Source organism: Dipteris shenzhenensis, chromosome 7, assembly GCF_047967505.1.
Source record: "Dipteris shenzhenensis isolate YYH24624 ecotype China chromosome 7, Dip_SZ_1.0, whole genome shotgun sequence".
Taxonomy (NCBI): Eukaryota; Viridiplantae; Streptophyta; class Polypodiopsida; order Gleicheniales; family Dipteridaceae; genus Dipteris; species Dipteris shenzhenensis.
In genome coordinates, this window is record NC_141602.1 from 52640042 (window position 1) to 52666330 (window position 26289).

Sequence of the window (26289 nt, forward strand, 5' to 3'; positions counted from 1 at the left end):
CCTTCTGTTATGGGAGAATCCATTTGTCCATCTTATGTTTGAATCTGAGGGTCAAAGCTTTTGCAAAGATCTTGTAGCTGCAACTACCTAGTTCAACACATTCTTGCGAGAGCTTGAGAACACATGGCCCAAAAGTGTCCCAAAAAAATTTATAGAATTCAACAAAGAGCCCATCTTTACCCTTTGTCTTGTCTTCAGCCATTGTCAGTCTGCATAGCTATCGTGCCTCTAGCACATCTGCATCTACTGTCTATGGTGCTCAACATTGCAGTAAAATGATCATAAATGAATTTCATATTTTCTTCTTCTCAAGATACAAAAGAAGTAAGGTCCTTCATGAGTGATGGGATCTGCTCTTGGGTTCTATTTTTCCGTATCAATCTGAAAAACTCTCTTGAAGGTCTATTAGATTTCCCAGTCCAACAATCTCTAAAGTAAAGATTAGCGCTCTGTAGTCTAATCTGCTCTTGAATGCGAATTTCCTTTCTCTTGACAATGAACTGGTACTGGACATGAGTGTCTGAAGCTCTAGCCTTCTTCTCCAGTCTTTATTTAACCTGTCCATTCTGCGAGCTCTAATGGCAGCTCTGTGTTTCCTTGCAAGTTTGAGCACTCTTTGGGTGTTTTTTTTTTTTTTTTTGGCAAAAAGAGACTTCTATTAAGTATTAAAGAAAAACCGTTAGAGCAAGCTTCATACGGGATACATCATGCAATGCACGAAAAGCTCAAGAGCCAAAAAGAAAGGATTGAGGCTGATAGTGCCATCTCAATCCGGTAGAAACCTCCGAGAAAAAGGGAGAACCCCTCCAAACTCGAAGAAATATAGTCCTTCTAGAAGAGGCTGCCCGTGAGGGGCCCTGCATGCTAGCCCATATGGCTATCAAAGTATGAACCGTGTCAGTCCAAATACCCGTGAACACCTGTGATGGGTGTATCTGGGTGCCATCCAAGGTCTCAGTACATCTGGCTCTCCAAATGTGCCAAGAGGAAATGCTAGCCAAAATCTCCCAAGAGGTGTCCATTGAAACATGAGAAGCTCTGAAGGGAGTAAGTGGCACATCTTGCAGAGAGCAGGGCTCTATCACCTGCCGGCGGACCGAGAGTGTCCAAGAAGAAGGCTCACCCTCATAAAACACCTGGGGCCCGGTAAGAGATAATTATGCAACCGAGCCCCAAGTCATGAAGAAAGGGGAAGTGTGAAAGATGCTGAGTATCCGACCAACCCCTTTCCAAACAGTCCTCGCCTGACTGCAGTCCCAAAGGCAATGTTGCACTGACTCCTCTGCAGAATGACATTGAGGACAAGTGGGATCAGCCCCAAACCTTGATCTCCACAGGTTCACTGCAATCCCTCCATGAATAGAAAGCCAAAAGAAAAGAGCGATCTTTCTATTTCTGAGGGATTTCCAGAGCCTCCTCCAGAAATTTCTACGCAAATCTGCGGTGATGAAGAAGCTTTCCCAATGGGGGGCTCTGGAGGGAATCCAACCCCTACTGTTCAGCTGAAACCTCCTGGCATTACCAACCGTGAAACGAAAGAAGGGAATCCCCCTCTCTCGGTGCCCATGATCTATCCACTCCCACTCTCCTGGGTCCCACTGCAAGCACCTGATAGGTGCACCTCCATATAACCACAACCTCCAGGATCCCAAGGCCAAAAGCAGAGGGTCGGGGTCTCTAAGTACCACTGCAAGCGTGCTCCATCGTCCACAAAACCAGCAATCCTGATAGGCTGAAAGGCAACCTCAAGAAGAATGCCATCCTTGGATGTAGAAAGTAAACCTCCATCCCCAACATCAAAGACCAGTGCGTCTTCCCCGAGACCTCGGAGAGCGATCACCTGTAAAGGAACTGATGTCCTCGAAAAAGCCCCCATCCAAGTGGTGGAAGTAATAGGCAACTCAACTGTCCATTCCACCGGGATGGCTGCATCTATCTGCTGAATCCTGCGTGCTACCCCTGTGAGGTGACTCACGGACTGCAGTCTCTGATCCTCTCTGATCCTCAGGTAGTCTAATAAAAGATTTCCTAGTGCCTATTGTGTAGGCGGGGCCTCTCTCCCATTTAGACCACTGCATGTAATGGGAAGTGCCCAGTGGTCTGGCATGCTCGTCAAGAATATTATCATTCCAAATGATCGGCTGCCTATCAATCTCTTCGACGGTAGAAGGTGGAATCCTTCAAAGAGTGTTCCTGAAGCTCCCCCAAGCTTTCAGGATGGCAGTCATAAGAGGAGAGGCAGGAGATCTGAGAGGGGCTGATGTGAAAATCCAGCGAGGGCTGTCCACCCAATCATCTCCCAAGGTTGGTGTGCAAGCCTGAATGCGTCCAAAAAAGAAATCCTTCCAAGGTTCCTGCCCAGGCATGAGTCCCCTCACCACCACCTTACAAAGCAATGCCCTGCACTGCAAGTCCGGGTCAATGACATTAAGGCCCCCTTCACATGTAGGGAGAATAATGGTCTCCCAGGCCACCCTTGCTGCAACATCTGTTGTGCCATCAAGTCCACTCCATAAAAAATTCCTGACTGATCTGATGAGCTGAGTGATGCAATCCCTAGACCGGCACCAGCAAGAACACACAAACCAGGAGGTGGCCAAGAGAACCTGGTTCACTACCACAACTCTAGATGCAAGGTCGAGTTTGGCAGAGCTCCAGAAAAGGAGCTTTTCCCTTAGTACTGGGGCAAACTGCTGTGCTGGAGAGATGTCCAATCCTACCTGGCATCCCAAATACCTGATAGGAACACCCCTCTGAATCCAGGAAAAACCAATGTCAACTCCCCAGCCTGGAGTGTCCTCATCATTGATCCAAAAGCCAAAGGATTTATGCCAGTTAATGTGTGCCCCTGCAGCTGAGCAAAAAATATCCAAGGCTGTCCGGAAAGAATCAAGTGACTGCAAGGAGGCCTTAATAAAAATAGGAGTGTCATCAGCCAACTCACAGTCAAAAAGCTCCTGCTCCTGTCTCAAGGGCAATCGCAGCCCAAAAAGCTCAGCCTGAGATCCAAGGAAGATACTCATAGCTTCTCCCACAAAAAGAAAGAGGAAGGGGGCTAAAGGGCATCCCTGACGAACTGATCTGGAAATCTGAAACCTGTCACCCCTTACCCCTCCAATCAAAACCTGGCTATGGGCTGACCTGTAAAGGGACGCCACCCCTCTGATCCAAGCATCTGAAAATCCAAACCGTAGAAGAGTGCCCTCAAGAAAACCCCAATCTACTCTGTCATAGGCTTTCTCGAAGTCCAAGAGTAAAACTGCTAGCCTCTGCCCACTCTGCATAGCCCACTCTGTGGCTTCCCAAAAGGAAAAGATATTACAATAGGCCCCCCCGTGACAATAGGCCCTGAAGAGCATACCTTCTTCCTCTTCAATGCTCCTGCCATGCACAAAGCCTGTCTGAGTATCATGGATGAGGTCTGGAAGAAGGGGCTGTAGTCGGATGCTGATCGCCTTGGCAAGGATTTTGTAAAGAGTGCCCAAAAGAGTGATGGGTCTCCAATGGGATACAAAATTCCTGTTGCCACCTTTCGGGATAAGGTGAATGAGTCCCTCGGTCAGTGAGTCAGGCATCTCACCCGAGTCACAAATGCCCTGCAGGGCTGAAGTAATATGATCACCTATCATATCCCAAAAGGCTATAAAAAAAGGAGAGAGACCATCGGAACCGAGAGAGACCATCGGAACCAGGGCATTTGCCCTTATGAAGGGCAGAGAGAGCAGTCTTGAATTCTGTGTTGGTAAAGCGTGCATCACAAGTGAGCATAACATCTGTGGGGTGACCAACACAGGTAAACTCTGCCAAACTTCATCTTTAGCCACCTCTCTGGCCTGTGAGTTCGGATCTGCGGAAAGTAGGGAGGTATAGAAGGCTGTCGCTAAATGCATGACGGTTTTCGGATGGGACTGCAAAACGCCGTCAGGGTCAAAAAGCTTCCCGACACTCTCTCTACTATGCCTATGACCAAATGTAGAGAAAAAGTGTTTATTGACTCTCCCTCCCATCTGTATCCAAAAGGACTCCCGTGGATGGAAGGCATACTTTGCTCTTTGATCAAGCAAGGTCTGCAAGTGAGCCCTTGTCGCAGCAAGGCGCTCTTGTATCCAAGCATCTGATGGTCATTTCTGCTCCTCCCTCTGTAGGGCTGCCAACTGCCGGCGGATACCGATCTCTCGCTTGAGTACCTCATCTCGCCGAGCACTAGCAACGGAGTGATAGAAGTCGCTGATGCTGGCAAGTGCTGTGGCCACATGTGAAGGACCGCCCCCCCCCCCCTGCATATGAGAAACCCAGATCTCCAACACTGCCTTTGTGAGAGTCTCATCCGTGTATAAGGCGTCTGGGATCCTGATACTGTGAGACCGTCCTCTCAGATGAGGCTCTGAAATGGACAAAATTACTGGAAAATGGTCTGAAGTGGAAACACCGAGTGCAATGCAAATTGTCCCCCCTCTATCACTTCTGCATTTGATTGCAGGAATGTTACAGTTTTGGCTTGATATTAGTTTATGCTATTATGTACCTTTTTGGGACATAATTGATGTGCTTTGTTCACTTATGCAATCCATTTGTAATCCACAATGACAGTAAGGTGATTCATGCTTACAGGAGCAACAAGCATTTCTAGATTGATGATATATGGAATTCGCAGTATTCACTTTCCAATACATGGTTGTACTTTCTTTCCAATTCCCATTGTTTAGAATTCTCTACGTTCTCAGATTGGAGAAGTATTCTGTGTGGCTATTTTAAAAGCCCAGAAGGGTTCATGTATTTGAAATGGTTCATTCCAGATTTTGGGTGCCGAAGGGACTCGAGTAGCCCTAGGAGAGGGGGGAGCCCGTGTCTGAGGCCGTGTCTGTGGAGCGGTAGGTCCTTCTCCAACTCTCTGTCGTAAGCTAGTACGAGCTGGTTGCTTTTTGGGCCTCTTTTTCTTCTTTGGGCAATCTCTGGCGAAGTGCCCCGAGGATCTGCAAATCCTGCACTGGTCCTGCCGACTTGCAACCTTAAATCTCTGGCGGAAGAAAGACCCGTCAGGTCGCTGTAGCATGATGTGGTCATCTGAAATATTGGGGTCCTGGACAATGACCCTAACCCTGGGTACCCCGTCCATCCTGACCGCCTCAGCAGCCGAAGAGGGCTCGCCAGGGAGAGGGGGGATCTTTGCCACCACACCAAACCTCTCGCCAATAACTGAAAGAAGCCGGTGATAAACTGAGGGAAGACCAGGGAATCTAATGAAAACAGAAACTCCCTGCTTGTCCTCTTCAACTGGGTCGATGAAAAGGAAACAAAAAGATCCTCCTGTAGCCTAGAAGTAGAAACCGGGCCTGTAGCAGGTCTCTCGTGACGTCCGGGGAATCTAGGCACACCTGAAAGAAACCCCGTCCCAACAAACGAACATCCTTGAGGTGGGGGGCGAGGTCCTGAGGAAGCGCCGACAGCATCCAATCTCTAGCTTGTGACCTGGAGGGGTGTGAGCCATGAATGCGTGCGAAGAGAGTCGTGGAACACTCATGCTCCAAATCCTTTTGCAACTGCTGTAGCTCGTCTTTTGAAAAAGTGACAGTTCTTGCGGCCAGTGTGAGCGGAGACGGATTGACTGAATGGGAACCCATTCGTCAATCGAGGTGTGTTGGCTGATTCAAACACAAAAAATAAAAACTCTGTCCGCTTTCCTGAAACCCAGGAGACCCCTATAAGAGAATAGGGGTATTCCAGATGAAGAAGTGGGTGAAGAAGAAGGGAGAGAGAAGAAGAAACCAGGGGAGGAGGGGAGGATAGAGGAGAGGAGGAGTGGAGGAGAGGGGGAGAAGAGGAGTAGAGGAGAGGGGAAGGAGAGAGGAGGGGAGGAGAGGGGGGAGAAGCAAGGAAGAGCAGGGGGGAGAGGAGGGGAAAGATTACAGCGGTGGGGGGGGAGCAGCAGGCTGCAGCGGGGAGGTAGCAGCAGCAGGTGCAGGGGGGGAGCAGCAGGCTGCAGCGGGGGGGGAGCAGCAGCAGGCGCGGGGGGGGGGGAGCAGGCTGCAGCGCAGGGGGGGGAGGCTGCAGCGCGGGGGAAGGGGGCAGAGCGGGGGAAGGGGGCAGAGCGGAGAGGGCAGGTAGGAGGGGGCAGCGAGGAGGGAAGGGAGGGGGCAGCGAGGAGGGAGCAGGAGGAGCAGCAGGGAGCAGGGAGAGAGGCAGCAGGAGGAGTGGGGAGAGGAGCAGCAGCAGGGAGGAGGAGCAGCAGGAGGGAAGGGAGGGGGCAGCAAGGAGGGGAGCAGTATTGAACAGAAGGTATCTTGAAGAGAAAGGGATCAGCTTTGAACCAAGAATTTCCCTTGTGACCCAGTCCAAAGCAGGCTTACGATTTGACAGAGTCGAGGAAGAGAAAACTTTGTATTGTTTCTCAATAGTAAGATCAAGTATAGCTGGGGATATGTATGCTCTGTCTAATCTGGCTTCCCTTCTGAAGTCGCCACATTGTCTATTAGACCACGTGAACACACCAGTCTCACCAATGTCTATTAGTTGAAAGCTTTCTTTGAGTTCCTCCCGCAAGCCAATTCCGACCCTCTTATTGTCCCATTTCCACCATGTTAAAATCCCCTAATACCACACAGTTACTGTCAAGGTCTTGGATGGATTGCCAAATAATCTTTCTGGACTGAGCCCCCGTAGGAGCATAAACAGAAGCAACTGAGAATGCAAACTTTCTATTGATGTAATCTAACGAGATCCATGTGGTTGGCATCTTGTCTAAAGTTTGAAATACTTGCTTGCTGGTAAGAAAGTACCCCTAGAGCAGCCACCCCTTTCTTCATCATGATCAGAATAGAACCACTTTTTTCTTTGTCAATAAGCTTCAATCTGCTTTCTAACGTAGAACTAGTTACCTTAACTTCTTGGATAGCTAAAAAGGTGGAGGAGAGGAGATTTTCTTTTAGCCACCTGCTTAGTTTCTAACTTCCTAAAGAGTCAATAAGCCCACACACATTAAGTGTGAGAAAGGAGACATGTTTATTACAATTTCTATTTTGTCCTTTTTAGCCTTGGGGGGAGGGCTTTTTATAGGGGGATCTGGGCCTTTGAATTTGGAAATTCTTCTCTTGTTATGCACAATGGCCTGAGGCTTGCCATGGAATGTTAAGTCTTTTTTTTTGTTTAAGAGGTTGACCTGGGAGTTCCTCTTCTGATTCCCCTGCCTCAGAGTCGCTCATAGTAGCATCCAACTAAATTACCTTGTTTTCAAACTCTTTAGACATGCGAGATCTCTTCTGCCCTTCTGGCTTCCACGGTAAAGCTAGAATGACTTCGTTCAAAAGATGGGGTAAAGAGGCCCTCTTTGAATTCCTACACCATGCTCAAGTATGAGGGCCGTGGAGTCTAGAGTGCGACTCTTCTACCTTCTTCTTGGCTATTTGCGCTCCTTGTTGGCATCCGCTCTCCTCCAAATCCACTATGCTCCAATAGTTGCTCTTCTCCATCGTTGAAATCTTTCTATCCAACAAGAGGTGGGAAGTTTAGATGAGAGACGAGTTCTCTGCTTTGAGTGAAGCTAGGAAGATGAAACTTGCTTTCATAAGCTAACAACTCCGGGAACAAAGCTGATGTGACTGTGGATTGCGTCATGAAGATCTTCATGCAAATGAATAGTCCCATAAGTCGACGCCAAGCTCATTGTCTTTGAAGTTTGGCTGGATTTGGTGGCTGAGGCTAGGTTGGAGGGGAGCTAAGTCCCTCCACTATCCACCTTTATCTCCCTCACCCCTTGTTGTTGCCTCACTTTTCAAGAGTTGGTATCACTCTTGTTGTAGGAGGAGTAGACACGAAAGAATATGCCTTCGCATTCTCACAGTGGGAAGCATGCCTTTTCAGCCAAGGATAAGGGCAAAGAAGAAATCTCAACCTAGACATGATGCTAATCATGCGCCTTGCAATGGTTATGGACATGCACATGCAAGTAGACTCTAGGAAAGATAAAAGGATGCCCCAAAGCCTTTCAAGAAAGGCAAGTTCCATTACTGCAAAAGCCCACGTCATCACGTCCCAAATAACTTGCAAAGGAGAAGAAGAAAGAGTATGGTATGGCAATTTCAGGCTCAGCTCATCATGTAGGCTCCGATAGGTTAGCAGGTCATCTTTAGGATGACAGATATATGTTCCATGACAGGGAGAGACTATGCCTTGGTCTTCACAAGTACACTATGTCACGGGCTATTCCAGCTTGATGCATATGAGAAAAGAGGATATTCCACTATTGTGGCTTCTACCTTAGCTATGTAGAATGCAGAGTTATGAACCCTCCAAACAAAATTTGTGAGGGCTGTATTTTGGATTAAATGCATCATTTTTCCTCTCTCAAGGATGGTGCAGTCAATGCTACACAAAAATAACAGCTTGTCCATTTTGATGTTGGCGGACCCACGTGCACCCTGTCTCTTGGAGGTCATATCTATTATGTTACATTCATTTATGACTTAATATGTTTTACCTGGGTCTTTGCTCTTAAGCAGAAATCTGAAGTTTGCAATGTGGTCAAACAGTTTGCTGCCTTGGTTGATTATCAATTTGAGTGCAAGATCTAGGCCCTTCATTCAAACCGAGGGGGGAATATATGTACAAGGCATTGCAATAATTTTTTGCTGAAAAGTGCATTATACATCAGTTTACAGTGAGGTATACTCCTCTATAGAATGGGAAGGCTGAAAGGAAAAATTGGTCACTTTTGGAGATGGGAAGATGCATGATAAAATCAAAACAGGTGCCACACAAATTTTAGATGAAAGACATTATGTGCTCGAATCATATTTTGAATAGGTGTCCCATGAATGCATTTAAGATTAGGACACCTTATCAAGCATGATTTGGTCATAAGCCCAATGTGGGCTATTTCCGTACATGTGGTTGTGTAGTGTATGCACATGTGCCTCCAGAATTGTGTGGCAAACTTGATGACAAGGTAGGAAAGTGCATTCTACGTCAATGAAAGCAAGGGGTATAGACTCTATAATCCCGTGACCTAGTTAGGATGTTTTTGATGAAAATGCCGATCTACCCTTTGCTGGTTTTGATAAAAATCAGGGTCCAGGGCTTAGGTTCAGTCGATGGGTAACCCTAGAAATGGAACAACCGGCGTCTCCTTTAAATCCCACTCTGTAGCCTCAACTCCAGCCAGCAAAATCCTGTCTATTCAACAGTGGCAGCACAGCAAGAGGTGTGAGAGCTAAATTTGGAGTTGGCAGTGACAGCCAGACTGCTGGTTCTTGAAGGACCTGGTAAACAGGCAGTAATAGGTGAGGTAATGCAGACTTGTAAGGCTTCCCCTCCTGCCCCTCAATAAGTTTTTACTGTCAAGGATCTTGTTCAAACTGAAGTGCAAACAGTCAAGAAGAAATGATTATAGAGGTGAAAGCAAAACTGATATTCAAGAAGAGGTTATGGAGCATGAAGCCAAATGTGACAATGCATTGAATATTAGATAGGGGTTCTCCCCGCTGGTACAAAGAGGAATACTCATGTAGTGAGACTTTAGCACATATCAAAGCAGCCATGCCTAACATTGAATGGACGATTGATCATCATGAGGATGCTAGGGCAACTAATATTGCAAACTCTAAAGGACATACTACCATTACATAATTCATGAGATCTATGGATCAAGCTTCTCTGACAATCTTACCAGCTGAAAGGGACCAGGGTATGGATAGTTGAGGAACTTACAACTACTTAATTGAACTAAAAGGCAGCAGAATTACCAAAAGCTATGAAGGATGGAAAATGGATAGTATAGTGTGAGGGCGTAGCCCTCATCAAGGAGTTTCATTTCAAATCAAAAGACTCTTAGTCTTAAACTAATGTATGGCCAATTATGTTTATGATTTTTATACTACAATATAGGTACTGTAAATAATTTGGAGTTGCTCTTTTGCACTTCTTGGGAGCTGCCATGTGCCCTCCCTAAGCGGATGTAGTAGCTGGTTTTTTGTTTGTCCCATAGACATGTTGGTCTCCTGTGGACATTAATAGACTTTCTTTCTTTTCTTTTTCAGGACAGAATTTTGTAAGAAGCTCATATAGGTGCGAGTGTGTCAACATATGTATATGTGTAATAACACATGCTTATACCCATTGTTGGGCACTTTTGATTCCATTTTGGAGTCCTTACTGTGAAGGTACGAGTCGAAGAGAGAGAGACAGTGCAGGTACAAGACGAGTCGAAAGAGAAGTCACGTCAAACTTAGATAAAGTTGAAAAACACAAGTACAAAGTACTTGTACCTAGGCCTAGGACTAAGTGTCCTAGGTGTCACATAGGACTAAGTGTCCTATGTGGCATAGAAGGCACTAACACTATAAGTGCCTACACTTATGCCTACAAGGCACATACCATGGCCTATAGGGCATCACTAGAACCACCAAAAGATGGCCTACAAACCCCCCTCCATGGGATGGGCTGAAGTATTCTGGAAACGTATCAGAATACCTGGTAGTTTCTGGTCATGGTGGCACATGTTCATCCAAAAGGATATAGCCACCTATGAATGTACAAGGAATGTCAGATCATGTAACAAAGGGAACCAAGTGTAAAGCCTGTCGGAAGACTTCGAACTTGGGACGAGGAAGTGCCTTTGTAAACATATCTGCGATGTTGTCCTCTGTGGGAAGATAGGACAACTCTATGTCTCCTATTGACAACCGCTCCCGAACATAATGATAGTGAACTTCAATATGCTTGGTACGCGCATGAAACACTGGGTTACGCGCAATGGCCAAAACACTCTGGCTGTCAGTGTAGACAATAGTGGAGGATGTCTGGCAAATACCAAGATCTGTAAGTAACTGTCGAAGCCAAACACACTCTACTGTAGCGGTGAAGGCTGCCCTGTACTCAGCCTCACAACTAGATGTGGCAACTGTCGGTTGCTTCTTGCTGAGCCAAGAAATACATGAATTGCCAAGCAAAAAACAATTGCCAGTATGTGACACTCTGGTGTCAAAACATCCTGCCCAGTCACTATCCGTGTAAGCATGCATGGTAAGTGAACCCTGATCACCATAGAAGAGGGCTATGAGTGCCTCTGAGATATCTGAAGACTCTCTTCACTGCCTGCCAATGCTGTGAACTGGGCATGTGCATGAATCTGCTGAGCTGAGATACTGCATACTGCAAGTCAGGTCTGGTGTGACATAAATAAATAAGGCATCCAACAGCCTACTGATAAAGAGTGATATCACATGGTGGGCTCCCATCATGAGCTGAGAATTTGAAGCCAGGGTCCACTGGAGTAGAGATTGGCTTGCAATCCTCAAACTGAAAGCGATCAAGGAGCTGTCCAATATACTTGGACTGAGACATCATGATACCCCCCTCAACATGAGCAAACTGAATGCCCAAATAATAATGGAGCTGTCCCATGTCTGACATGTCAAAAATCTGCTGCAAATCAGCCTTGAAAGCTGCAATTTGCTGAGTATCTGGGCCCGTGATAAGCATATCATCCACATATAAAATCAGCGCTAAAAAATCACATCCACTCCCACGGAAATAAAGAGTGGGTTCTGTGGGACTATTCTGAAAACCAAGGGATAGTAAGCGTGCATGAATTTTGGCATACCATGCCCTGGGTGCCTGCTTCAAACCATAAAGGGCTTTTCTAAGCCGGCATACCTTATTTTCAGAATTAACAACCTCAAAGCCAGGAGGTTGTGTGACATAGACTTCTTCCTGCAGATCGCCATGAAGAAAGGCAATCTTGATGTCAAGTTGGTGCACTTGCCAATGATGATGGGCTGCAATGGCAATGACACATCGAATGGTAGTAATCCTGGATGTGGGAGCAAATGTCTCCTCAAAGTCAATTCCTTGTTGTTGGGCATACCCTTTTTGTAACAAGACGGGCTTTGTATCGATCTATGCTGCCATCAGATTTCCTTTTTAATTTGTAGACCCACCGCGTTCCAATGGCATGCTTGCCAGGTGGGAGATCTACTAATTCCCAAGTGTCATTTTTGGCAATAGATTGTAACTCAGCTTTCATTGCATCCATCCACTCTTTGCTGTCAAAGGCATCTTTATGGCACAAAGGCTCTTCATTGCAAGCTGTAGCAAGGAGTGCAAACTCAAGAAAGTGACCATGCTGTCTATTCCTTGATCTTGTCCGGGCAGCAAAAGGCTGATCTTGTTTGCTGTCCCTCAATGTGTCAAGAAGCCATCTGGGAACTTGCCTTTGCTGTCTATTGACAGCTCTTTCTTCAATGACTGCATCATGAGTAGTGGGATCATTTTGTGCCGGAAGAGAAACCTGCAAATCAGCATGAGGTGGTGGCTGATTATTGCTTAGTGGAGGGCCTGCAGGAGGCTCATGTTGCTGCTCAAAATCCTCTTCTGATGATGGTAGAGGTAACCAAGATTCAAAGGCATCAAACATGTCAATATCTAGCTTTGCTTTGCAGTCCACAAGAGGAGAAGCTGAATGTTCAGCAAAGATCACATCTCTACTGACAATAATCTTCCCAGTATTTGGTTGATATAACCGATACCCTCTGCTCTCCTAGCTGTAACCAATGAATATGCATTTGATTGCCTTGTCATCAAGCTTATGTCTCAGCTGAGATGGTACATGAACATATGCAAGAGACCCAAAAACTTTCATGTGTGAAAGTGAAGGCTTCCTGCCTTTCCATGCTTCATAAGGTGTAATAGTCTTTAATGCCCGTGTAGGTGATCTATTCAGCACATAGTTGGCACACATTACTGCATCAAGCCAAAATTTATTGGGCAAAGACTTGGCCTTAAGCATGCATGTGGCCATCTCCATTGTGGACCTGTTTTTCCTTTCAGAAACAGGATTCTGCTGAGGAGTGTAAGGAGTAGTGCATGAGTGAATAATGCCCCTTGAGGATAGAAATGCATCAAACTCCTTTGACATATACTCACCCCCCCTATCTGTGTTGAGGGTGACAAGCTTGCATCCTGATTCATTCTCAACCATATTCAGCCATCTCTGAAAGCATAAGAAAACTTCAGATTTGGCCTTTAAAGGATATAGCCAGCAATACCTTGTGAAATCATCAATGAGAGTCATGAAATACTTGTATCCTCCAATGGCATTTGTCCTCATTGGGCCACAGACATCACTGTGTACTAGCTGCAATTTCCTTTGTGAGAGTTTTGGACAATTCTTTTGAAAAGGAAATCGATGCATCTTACCCAAAAGACAACCCTCACACACATGTTTAGAAACTGTGTGAGTCTGAGGTACATCATTTGCCATCTGCTGTGAATGTAGCTTTGCAAGAGCTCTATAATTGAGATGGCCCATTCTCTCATGCCAAAGATGAGTTTCAGCAAGCTGTGAAATAGCCAATGCTTCAATAGAAAGTGCAGCTGAATGATGATCAAGGTGATAAAGCCCTTTTTGCAAAGTGCCAATGAGAACTATGGCATTGTCATCACGAAGATCATATACTAGGCATCTGTAGCCATCAAAAATTACTCTAAAACCTGAAGTAGCAATTGCTGAAATTGAAATCAAGTTGACTTCGATTCCAGGCACAAAAAGAACATTTGTCAGAGTGACAGGATGGCTGGAAATGGATGTGAGCTGCACATCTCCAACTCCTTTTACAGCATATGAAGCATTATTGGCACATGTAACAATCCCCCCTCGAGGTGCATCAGCTAGAGAATGAAACAACTGTCTGCAAGATGTGACATGCTTGGAAGCTCCACTATCAAAGTACCAGGACTGAGCATCATTAGCAGCAAAGAGTGCATCAGCTTTGGAGGGATCAAATGAGCAATGGACAGCCCATGCCCAATCATCCTCAAGAGCATGTGCATGTGAAGCATCTGCTGGCTCATGGGATTCAATGGCATGTGAGGCATTAACTGTCAATCCTACTTTCTTTTTCTCCGAAGCAATGCGCTTCCTGCATTCTGAAATGTCATGTCCAGGCTTGCGACAATAGTTGCATCTTTTCTTCTTTCCCTTATCTGCTGTATTTTTAGATACATGGGAGGAATTGCAGCTGCTATGCGTAGAGGAATTGCAGCTGCTGTGCGCAGATTTTCGCTTGCCCATAGGCTTGGAAGCCTTGCCTCTTCCTGTCTGCTGTGAAGCAAAAGCATGATCAGGAATAATGGCTTGTCCCAAATGTGACTGTGACAGGCAATGTTCATTGCAAAAACAGCAAATTTGGCAAAAGCCCCAAATTTATTGAGGGCAAATAGGCCAAAAAGAGGGCAAATTCAGAAAAGCCCCAAATTTTGCTGAAATTTTTGCAAATGTGACCCAATGTATGCAAATCTGACCCAATGTCCTGCAAATGTAACTGAATGTCTTGCAATCTGACCCAATGTATTGCAATTTAAACAAGAAATTGCAGACTAAATCCCAAAGCTCCAATATTCTTGCAAGAAATTGCAATCAAAGGAGGTGAAAGGAAATGAAAGCCCCAAATTTTCGAATGTCCTGCAAAAGCCCCAAATCTACAAATGTTTGTAGATGACTGCAGTGAGACTAAGGACCTGATTCCAACCAATGCTAAAACAGGTACGGAACCTGTGGTGAAGCTGTACGGAATACCTAGATCAAGCACAAGTTGTACGACTGATCTGTAGGTACGGTGCAAGTACCTTGCACGGTGTTTTTGCGCCAGGTACAGCTGTACGGTGAAAGTACCTTGTACTACAAATAGCACTGAAGGTATGACGGATCTATCACTGCACCGTACGTACGGCGAACTGCAGGTACGGGTACCTTGTACGGCGATGGTACTGTTGTACGACGGATCTATCATTGCACCGTACGTACGGCGAACTGTAGGTACGGGTGTACGATTTCAGTATGGCGACCCTCGATGCGCAGGTACGAACCAGTGATACCAGGCCTTCCGTACAACTGTACAGAAGGGAATGCAGATACACTTGTTGCTTGGGGAGCTGGACACTTGGATTTTGGACAGCAGCTGAAGAGCCTTGAACAGGCTGAGAACGGCGGATAAAACTTCCAATAAGCTATGGAGGGCTCGGGACTGAGGAGAGCTGGAAGGCTAGAGCAATACTTGCTCTGATACCACTGAAGGTACGAGTCGAAGAGAGAGAGAGAGTGCAGGTACAAGACGAGTCGAAAGAGAAGTCACGTCAAACTTAGATAAAGTTGAAAAACACAAGTACAAAGTACTTGTACCTAGGCCTAGGACTAAGTGTCCTAGGTGTCACATAGGACTAAGTGTCATATGTGGCATAGAAGGCACTAACACTATAAGTGCCTACACTTATGCCTACAAGGCACATACCATGGCCTATAGGGCATCACTAGAACCACCAAAAGATGGCCTACATACTGCGCCTGGTATCTCCATTTTCAAGAATAAAGTGAGCTTGGATAAGGGGGGGGGGGGTGTCCTGGCCCCTCAATCATATTGGAATTTCCAATGATGTCACTTTGTGTTTAAGCTGTATAAGTCTTAATTCCAGCTTAATTGCAAACTCTTAAGTTCAAGTATATGTGTTTGGCAACTCGCAATCATTTCATTCAAACGCCTCTGCAAAATCCGTTGTCTGAATTGATAGAAAGCACCGAGTAGTTTACATTGGTATCAGAGCTTAGGCAGTGGTCCTGTACTCTGTGCTTTCTCTTGTTCAGTCTCTCCTTCATTGAGTCATCTTGTCATCATGGCAGCCAATGGACCTGACCCTCCTCCTAACCTGCATGAGTTGAGTGCTCTCTTGTCAAACATTGCTCAACAGGTTCAAGTGTTGGAAAGCAACCAAGCAGAAACTCATGACATAGGGGCCCAATCATGTAGCTTTTTGTTTAACAATTCTATGATTGTGAGAGAGCCCTTTGATTTGAATTGAGGTTACTTTATTCTCCTTGCTCTTCTAGATAAATTCATTATGAAGCTAGTGAGCTATGTGATTACATTTACTCTCTTTTGTTTTAGTTTAAATTTGTAGTTGATACTAAGCTCCTCTAAGATGCCAATTGTAATTTCTTCTTGATTGACATTATAAGGATGATAATGCTTTCATGATTTTGTGCTTAGCCCTTTGTTTGTCTAATTTGTGTTTCAACTTGTAGCTATAATGCAAGCTTGTTTAGAAAGAATATCTATTTTTTGGAGGAGAGCGGGGGGGGTAAAGTTACTACTTATAGTATGTCTAAATGACTGATTAGCTTAAGGGAAATATAAGAGGTGAGTTGGGCATAATAATGTGAATGTCCATTCTTTTTTTAAACTGTTATTGACAGACGTACTATATGGTGGATACATCAAGCTATGTGCAACTCCGAAACTTCTCTGGATGTGGTGAGTTTACATATGTTTCCTTACATTTCCCTTTGCATTCTGGTTTTCAAATTGTGTATATATCTCTTTGTGTGTCCTCACAATCTCTTGCTCCATCCCTCTCTCCCTTCTCTCCCGCTCCGTTTGTCCCTCCTCTCCCTCCCACCTCCTATTGTCTGCACGCAGTCGTCCGTCGATATTCCACCAGGTAGATAACCCGCTGACTAACCAAGGTCCCGTAAACTCGTTGACGGACCACGTTCTTGCAGCAAATGTGCGTCAATCCTACGCCTTCGCCTTCGCAGACGAACGTCCACCTGAGACGCCCCGATGCTTGCTCGCAATCTTCCACCACCCCATCACGGACAGTCCGCGTCACCTCTGCTCCGAGCCTACAATCGTTCTCCGCATGGCCTCTGAAGACGACGATGGTCTTCGTGGAGCCACTGAAATTTTCTCCACCTTCTGTCCGTCACAGTCTACCGAGCCTCCTTCCCTTACCTTGGCTCTGATACCAATTGATAGAAACTCTATTCCCTAAAACACACTCAGATCACGGGCGATGGCATCTATTATTTCCTCCCAGCCTACTCTCGTAGATCGCATAATATTCAATTCATACGTCCTTTTTTCCTTCCTTATGCATATCCACGAGACCCTCATCTCCCTAGATGGTTCCCCTTGCCAAATGTCAAGATTTTAGCCTTTCCACTTGGTGCACCATTTATCCCTCTCTTGGGGCACATTTGAAACCACTTGCCCCTTGGCATTATTGCACATTTAGGTGCACCTAGGCCTTAGCACTCAGAACCACCTAGTCAATGCCATTTCACCCTCACCTAGGACCTTGGCAGTTACTTCTCTTGACCATTTCATTTACGCACATTAATTATTACAACAGTTGGTCATCTAAGAGAAAATGCCCACCGATCTTTCTGAGGTCATGCTATCTCGCTAGAGCATAACAAAAAGTTGCTGGTTTGTTATCCTCTCATTGAGTAGTTGGGTCACCTTAGGACGATGCCCAAATCCTGAGGTGGAAATGCAGACTTAATGTCTTTTTGCTCTCAGCTATGTATATAGCTGTATAATACTCATTTTTCACTCCTATGAACACTAAAAATGATATTGTGCAGCTCATGAAAGCTTTATCCTTGTACGGAATAGCTGTTGGTTTGCAAAACTTTCAAAAGTCCAAACTTCTGCCTTTGCATGCTAAGGATTGGCATAGTTTTGTGGCCAGGGGAAATTGTTTTGCCCAACCAGCTTGTTGGTCATCTTAGATATCCTTTGAAGAATCACTCATCGTCCGAAAAATAGATGGATCATGGGGTACTTGCCAAGCTCAGGAAGAAACTTGAGTATTGGCAGTTAGCCACTTGGCTCTTCATGTTCGACTCTGAATTCTGCAATCCATTTTGGGGGCTTATATTCAATTCTTCTTGCCGTTGATGATGTTTGGGAAAAATGATATCTCTTCTTTCATGTCCACCCTTATGGAGACTTTCTGGTACTCCAAGCATGGCCATAAGAGTATCATGTTACTCTGTATGGAGCATTTGTGTTCCCCAAAGATGCTTGGTGGCTTGAACATTTTGAATATTTATATTCATCTTTTGGCTCACAAGGGAAAATTAATGCTGCAATTTTTACAGGGGGATCAACCTTGGGCTGCTATGATGTCTCACTTACTTTTGTCAATTGAATTCTCCTGCGTTTGGGCATTGACATCCCACTCCATGGGATTTCATTCTGGGTTATATTGACGGTACATTTAAAGGCTATCCTTTTGTTTTGGCAATGCGATCGGCCTAGAAGGAGATTCTTTCTCATCTAAATGGAATGGTCAGGACTCTCTGGCTGGAAACTCATTGTGTGATAAGAATCTGCATTGGTCGAAGGCCTTTGATCGACCCCTTGCTTTACAGGAACCCAGGCACTCGTATTTTGTTTCTTGCAAAGGCATTACTCTAGTTGGTGATGCACTTCATGATGATAGTACTTTGTTATCTTTTCCTTTGGCAGCCAGACATTATGGATTAGGGATGCACTATGGACCCCTTTGGCATTATCTTTCTCGGATGCTTCATTCTTTTTTGCTGGTGCCTAGGCTATTGCTCATGTCTCGCCTTACTGACTGGTCCTTGCATCGCCAGGGTTCTTCTATTTGCCCCTTGCGGCTTGGGGATATCTCAGGGGCTGGTTTGTATAGGGTTTTGATGCCTCCTCCATAGATATCGCAACATGCGAATCAGCTTTGGTCTTTCAATCCTTTTGCCAAATGGTGTGGCGTAAAAGATTGCAGCAGATATGGTCCTGCAAACTTCCACTTCGCCAATAGGTGTTTCTATGGAGAGTCATGCTTGGTGTTATTCCTTTTGGCCAACTCTTGGCTCGTCGCCATATTGCTCTTGCTTTATGCCACACATGTTTGGCACCCAGGGAATCCTTGCTTCATCTCTTCAGGAATTGTCCTATCACCCGTGACTTCTTGTTCTTTCTTCGGTAGCGCCTTCAGGCTTGCTTTGCAACTACCTCCTGTGGCAAGTTCTTTTGGATCTTCGGCATTCACCCAAGGAGAGCATAGTTTGATATATTCTTCACATGGATTATATATTGGGCACTTTGGACTCTATGGAAAGACAGGAATCACGGAGTCTTTCAAGAGTTTGCTTCTTCCCTTTCCAGATGTTCCATTCTAGACATCAAGCAGTGGAAAATGTTGTGTGACATATGAGGAGTCCCATTATCATATATCAAATCACCATGCATGTGACTATTATCTCTCTCCAAGTTTCTGAGACATTTGGATAAAGAACCAATTGTAAAACTGGGATTGTTGGTCCTTAATACCACTCAAGGCAATCCTTTTATGATTGTCTATCGGTTTGTTAGATAGATCAAAGTCTCTACTTGTCTTATAATGAGATTTTCTGATCTTGTGATCTCTGCTTTGGGAACGTCATCTTTGTAATATAAAGACATATGGATTTCACCCCAAAAAAAAAAGTGTGTAAACATGTATGTATGCAGATTTTTAGAAATCATTTGCCATGTCAGATATAGGCATGTTACAGTGCTATTTGGGCATCCAGTTTGCTAATGTGCAAGTATGAGGTCGGGGGGGGGGGGGGGAATAGCATACTCCAATGAAAAGGTCTTGTTGAGAGGTGGTGTTGATCTGGATTCAAAGCAATCTGGAATGTGTGTCATGCCTTGCGATAGAGATCATTCCGTGAGAGATGATCTGTATAGTACCGCCACTCTTCCCGATCCATGGACTCCTCCTATCGCTCAAGTCTCATCTTGGTGTGTTGGCTCCCATGTGTATCCATTGACTATAGGCAAAGGGTGCTCTAAGCTATGATGGGTCTTTGTGTAAAAAGTTGTATCTCGTGTTGTGTATGACTCCAAGCAATTCCTTGGATTTGACCATAAGGTACCATTACAGTTCCAAACAATGCAGGTCAGGGTCTAGTGCTCTCAATCTCATAGACCCCGTCCACCTATGCAAGTGACCACCAGATGACGTCGGGGCCCTATCCAAAGACGTCCATCACGAACCACTGCCCACCAAAATCTTCTCAATAGCATGTACAATCTCAGCGTGAATGGAATTGAGGAGATGAGTGCAATTACAACAGGTTCATTGGGCCTAATATCAAGTAGAGAATAACATGAGAAAATACAGCCATCAGGATTGAATATTCCACCCACCTTTGCTCAGAGTCCAAATGCTGACATACAACAGTACAAGAGATCCCAAATAGGATCCCACACATGACGAGTCAAACTGTTTGAATCGTAACCCTTTGTGTGTGTGTGTGTGTGTTCTCATAAATAGTTTGGTTACAAAACAAGACTTTAGAGTAAAGACATATTTTGTTAGCAAAGATATTTGCTAGGTAATCTGGCTTCCTATTATATTTGTTCTCATGTGTTTGTTCCTGCGCTCACAGTTGTTGTGTGAATAAAATTAGTTTGTTGTGTATTGTAATAAAATGTAGGGTAAGATACAATGGCTTCTCCTTAGGTATTGCTAGATTAATTTCAACGTTTGTGTCAAATTTACAGGATTTACAATGCTTTTATTTTTATTTCCGTGAGTTCTACGTGATGGGTTGCAGGAAACACATTTAATTGCAACCATCCTACTGTGATGGAGCTAGTTTTGGAGAGCCTCAAGCATTGGTAAGGAAACTGACCCTTTTTACTGTTGTTCAAGTGTTGAAGGTTGAGGTTGAATTTGAAAGGGGACTTGGTGCATGCTATGTCCTTTAAAAAACCTTGATTCGTGCCCTAGTCCTGGATCATTTCGCTGTTTGTTTAGGTTACGGATTTTATCGAATCTTTTGTAAAGGTTCAAGTTTGTATACTTGCCTTGTTTATTATCCTTATTAAAATTAATACATTATATCTGAAACACCTGGATAGTAAGATTTTTTAAAAGAGGGAAAATTTGGTATCAAGATTGGGAAAATATAATTTGTCTCATATTGATGGGCCATAACAGATTCATTTCAGCTGTTTCAGGTTTCACCTTATGTCATGCCGTAACTCCTTTAGGTTGTTGTTACCCTTACCGATCGTGCTGTGTAGCTAAGGTGTGGTGGCTATGTCTTGTGGTAGGGATAGTTTGAACTGATCTTCAGGCTTTCCTTTTCATTGCAGTTTCCACGTACTCAAATTAAGAATCCTTTTCTTGAAATTCAGAATTTCTTTCCTTTATGAATGGAATCTAATAAACAATTTTGAAATTCAGAATTTTTTTCCTTTATTTTTTTTTTTAAGAAAATTACTTCATTAAGTATGAATGAAAACCGCGAGAGCAAGCTCAAATGCAGGAGTACATCATGCAATGCATGAGGAAAAACAGCTCAAAGTGAGCTAATAAAGAACCAAGGCGGAGGCTGAAAATGCCATCTCATCGTTGAAGGAAACTCAGAGAAGAAAGGAGATCCCCTTCAAACTCTGAGAAAAGTAACTCTCCTAGAAATGGCTGCTCTGGAGGATCCCTACATGCTCGCCGAAATGACCATTAGAGTGTGTATTGTGTCAGTCCAAATACTGGCCACAGTCTGGGACGGGTGAACCTGGATACCCTCCATCGCCTCTGTACACTTGGCTCTCCAAATATGCCAAGCTACAATGCTAGCCAAAATCTCCCAAGACGTGTCTATTGAGGCATGAGCAGCTCTGAAAGGAGTGAGGGGAACATCCTTGAGGGAACAAGACTCCACTGAATGTCGCCGTACAATGAAAGGTGGATCTGGGTCATGTCCCTCGAAAAACACATGTGGGCTAGTAAGAGATAATCAAGCCACTGAACCCCAGGTCATATAGAAAGGTGTTGTATGAAAAATGCTGAAAATCCTAGCTACACCTTTCCAGATCGTCCTCGCCTATCTGCACTCCCAAAGGCAATGCTGTACTGACTCAACTGCCATGTGACAACGAGGACAAGTAGGGTCAGCCCCGAACCTGGATCTCCACAAGTTCACTGCAATTCCTCCATGAATAGAAAGCCAAAAGAAAAGAGTGATCTTTCTATTCCTGAGGGATTTCTAGAGCCTACGCCAAAAGTTCTTCCGCACAGCTGCGGAAATCTGAAAACTATCCCAATGTGGCGCTCTGGAGGGCCTCCAACCTCTACTGCTGAGCTGAAATCTCAGGGCATTTCTAACTATATAGCGAAAGAAGGGAAAGCTCTTCTCTCGGTCCCCCTCTGTTGGAACACTGAAAGGAAAGAGTAGAGTGGACACAAAATCAGAATACTTGCTTATAGAATGAAGAAGAAAGAGGTCCTTAAGTAGGCACCTCATACAAGGTCACTGACATCACTGATGACCTCAAAGCTCCACAATCATCTCCTCAATCTGCTCCTAGATTCACTCAATCATCCTATGTGGCTTTTCCACCACCTAACTGTGCTTGTGGGCACCTAACTGTGCCTCTAGCACTCACACATAGAAACATAAGGTGTGCCTGAGGCATACACCTTGAGATATCCCAACAAACCCCCCCTCAAGGAAATGCCTCAGGCTATGTCAAGGATACATCTAGTCTCATAGTTTCTCATGCCATCTCATGGTGGTCAAGGATAAATCTATGGCTAGGTTCTCATGCTAGCAAGGGTTCCCTTGGGTGTAAGGTAAACAAAAAGGGATACAAAAAGACCTTCAAATGGTTATCTCCCCTGCATGTACATGCACACAATGTCTGCAGGAGGTACCATGGAACAAAACATACACATGGTCTACATCATAAGGTGACCAGAGGTGTTTACAAAAACACACAAAACACAATAATTTATTTTCATTCATTTTGGAGGACTATCCAGGCTGAGTACCTTGACTCAACATAAAAAGAGAGATCTGGAGCATATATGGAGATGTGTTTAAAATGCATAATCTTCAAAGGATGCCTCATCTTGTGGAGGCTCATTCACTGTAAGTAGATTTGCATTTTCTGTCTTTGCTTTGGCTCTGCAAAACTTCTCACTATGGTTGTTTTTGCCACAGTGCTTGCATGGATTAACTTTGAAGCAGTCCTTTGAAAAGTGATTTGTCTTTCCACAGTGATTGCAAGGAGTATACTTGCCCTTCTGGAATTTCATAACATAAGCAGTGTCATTGCCTTTCCTTAGCTCCATATGCCTTTCTTCTTCTTGGAGAGCTGAGATAATGCCTTCAAGGTTAGGATTGGGAAGATTCTTCAAAGTGCTAACAATGTGATCAAAACTTTCAGGCATACTCTTAAGTAACACTGCCATAGCATCATCAGGGGTGATAGGAGAGTTGATAGAAACTACTTGAGTCATAAGACTCCTCATATAGTTGACATGAGCAGCTAAAGTAGTATCACTTGCCATCTTAAATTCAAAGAAAGAGATTTTAAGTGATAGTTTAGAGATGTGAGAGCTTGCACCAAAAATCATGTCTAGCTTCTGCCAAGCTTCCGAAGGAGACTCCAAGTCAGAGATATGATGTATGTAATCATCACCCAAAGCTAAAGCAATTATACCATATGCTTTTTCTTCTCTTGCTGGATCCCTTGCCGGTCGTGTCGGAGTTGAAGATTGTCCAGCATTGGAGGCCGTAGAAGAAGCGGTAGGAGTAGGTTTGACAAGTCCCCATAAGTTCTCCCGCATCAATGCAAATTTCACCTTCATTTGCCATGTATGGAAGCCCTTTCCATTGAACTTCTCAAGATTATATAAGGTAGCCATGAGAGGGTCTAACCCAGATATTGGGCAGTGTCTATCTCTCTTACAAGGCAAAAATAACTGAAAGACTTCCAAAGTATGAGCACTTGATGTAGCAAATAGTAGTGACTAGATTTTAAACAATGATGCTTCTTTTTACATGCTTCATAGAAGTGGATGAAATAAACACTTTCCAATCACAACCAGGTCTAGCAAGTCAAAACAAAACTGAAGCAACACTTGTAGTGAAGTTATTGAAAACTTCAAAAGACCAGAAATGCTAGAGTAGCATTTTATGTAGCATCATTTTCAAAAGCATGTCAAAACTGTCAAAACTAGAGAGCTGAACTTGGAGGGCTCATAGCACACTCTTCAAAGCAAAAGAAAGGGGGCTTTCTGAGGCAAAAGAAAGCTGGTATACCACAGTAGATCCTCTGGGAAGGAGAGGCGAAAAAACGCGTCAGGTCGCCTTCACCTTCTTGAACAAAGTCGACTGGTTTTTCTCTGTTTTCTCCTTCAATATGCAGCCATTGCTGCTCAGATTTCAGCACAAGGTAGCTCTAGGTATGGAGAAGCTTGCCCTGAAAGGAATTAGACAAAGACGGAGCAGGCGCAGAGAAAACGCAGGAAGAAGAATCGACGACTTTCGTACAATGGCGATCAGCAGAGCGTGTAGTTCTTCAATTGCTTGCAGCCCGAAATTCGCCCCAACAAGAGGGATCTCCAGTTGGAAGGGCGTGGGAAACGGGTGAGAATCGGAGGAGAACAAGCTCAAGCAAATTTTTGGAAGAAGAGGGAGAGATGGTGAAGAAGAAGAAGAGAAAGAAGATGATGATGTGGCAGAAATGGGCTCAAGGGGGATCAAATGGCTCTGATACCATGTTGGAACACTGAAAGGAAAGAGTAGAGTGGACACAAAATTAGAATACTTGCTTATAGAATGAAGAAGAAAGAGGTCCTTAAGTAGGCACCTCATACAAGGTCACTGACATCACTGATGACCTCAAAGCTCCACAATCATCTCCTCAATCTGCTCCTAGATTCACTCAATCATCCTATGTGGCTTTTCCACCACCTAACTGTGCTTGTGGGCACCTAACTGTGCCTCTACACTCACACATAGAAACATAAGGTGTGCCTGAGGCATACACCTTGAAACATAAGGTGTGCCTGAGGCATACACCTTGAGGAATCTAATAAACAATTGTCTGGTTTGAGGGGAGGGCAAGGTCTAAGTCCATACACTAGTCATATCTGCCAGATTGCGAGGTCAGGGACAATTGAAAGAGTGATGCCTTGATTTAGAAGTTCTTCCTTGCCCAACTTGCCCTTTTCTGAGGCATAGAGCTGCATCATCTAGATTTGAGGTGCTTGGGTTTCCTATTTGTTACAGATATTCAAGTTCAAGCCATTCCAACCAGATGACAACTAAGTCGCCATGTCAACCAAGTGACAACTATGTCAGTGAGCTGACAAGGTGACAACCATGTTGCCATGTCGATTAGGTGACAACTATGTCAACTGGAGATAACCATGGTCACTTGTGTACCGCAGCAAGATCTCGCGAGTCCACCTAAGCGATCATGTCAGAACTATGTGAATGGTGGTGGAGAGGGGCAGCCAGAAGATAAGTGCACACTGACATGAGTGAGAGGGCTAAGTGGTGCACAATGGACCACAGAGAGGTGCACATGGGGTAATTATATCACCAACTAGGAGAAGGAGACTGGTGAGTCAAGAAGTGGTTGAAGCTATGAAGAATCCGAGAAGTGGAACCGCTAAGAGTGATAGAGACACCACCAATGGGAGAAGGGATAAGGTTCTCAGTTGGAGAAGGGACCCTCCACGGGCAGTGGAGGGGATGAAGGTGTGGGAGAAGGAGGGGAAGGGGCATTCCAAGATTGTAAGGGGAAACAAGAGAGTGAGAAGGAGGCTTGAGACAGGAGCTCGCCTAGTGTAACATGGTGGTGTCCTATTGGTGTACTCTTCTACTTTGAATACTATCCTCCCCTCCATCTCTGTTCGCAATCTAGCTCTCCTTCACCCCGTGTATTCCCCTCTTCATCCCCCTTCACTTGATATAATGGAGCCCGTGTCATGTGGCTTGAGTTCTTTTCCCTTCATGTTGAAGGATGGCTATTGTAACTTTGTTTTGCTAGGCTTGCATCACTCTTGTACTCACTCGCACCCTCGGTGACACCATTGCCCTAATGCGTTCCGTTGTTGACAACATCGTCGAGCATGCACCATTGGTGACACCATTGGCAGTTCCCTACTTGCTCCTCGCACCAGTGGTCCTAGGCCTCCAATAACACTTTCGAAAGTGGTAGGAACCCCCCCCCTCCGACAGTTTAAGGAGGGGAAGGGGCATTTCAAGATTGTAAGGGGAAACTAGAGAATGAGAAGGAGACTTGAGACAGGAGCTCGCCTAGTGTAACATGGTGGTGTCCTACTAGTGTACTTCTCTTCTACTCTGAATACTTTGCTCCCCTCCATCTCTAGGTCTCCTTCACCCTGTGTATTCCCCTTTTCATCCCCCTTCACTTGGTACAACGGACCTTGCGTCATGTGGCTTGAGTTCTCTTGCCTTCATGTTGAAGGATGGCTCTTGTAAGTTTGTTTTGCTAGGCATGCCTCTCCTCTCTCCGCTCAGCCTCTCCTCCCTATGCTCAGCCTACCCCCCCGCTCAGCCTTGCCTCCCTACGCTCAGCCTACCCACCCGGCTCTGTTCAGCCTCCTCCCCCTACGCTCAGCCTACCCCCTCCGCTCAACCTACCCTCACGCTCAGCCTACCCCTCCTCTCCGCTC

General features: G+C 45.0%; 1 protein-coding gene across 4 annotated transcripts in view; it reads left to right on the forward strand.

Moving 5' to 3' along the window:
• ISA3 (isoamylase 3) overlaps nucleotides 1-26289 on the forward strand; it is a 241525-nt gene that overhangs the window by 108265 nt on the left and 106971 nt on the right. For all 4 annotated transcript variants that reach the window (XR_015541293.1, XR_015541294.1, XM_087376756.1 and 1 more), the window contains exons 11-12: nucleotides 16241-16298; nucleotides 20405-20468. Coding sequence is in view for 2 of the 4 variants with exons in the window: in XM_087376756.1 (XP_087232882.1) it covers nucleotides 16241-16298; nucleotides 20405-20468 (122 nt within the window). In the remaining 2 variants the exon portion in view is untranslated. The remainder of the gene's footprint in view (nucleotides 1-16240; nucleotides 16299-20404; nucleotides 20469-26289) is intronic.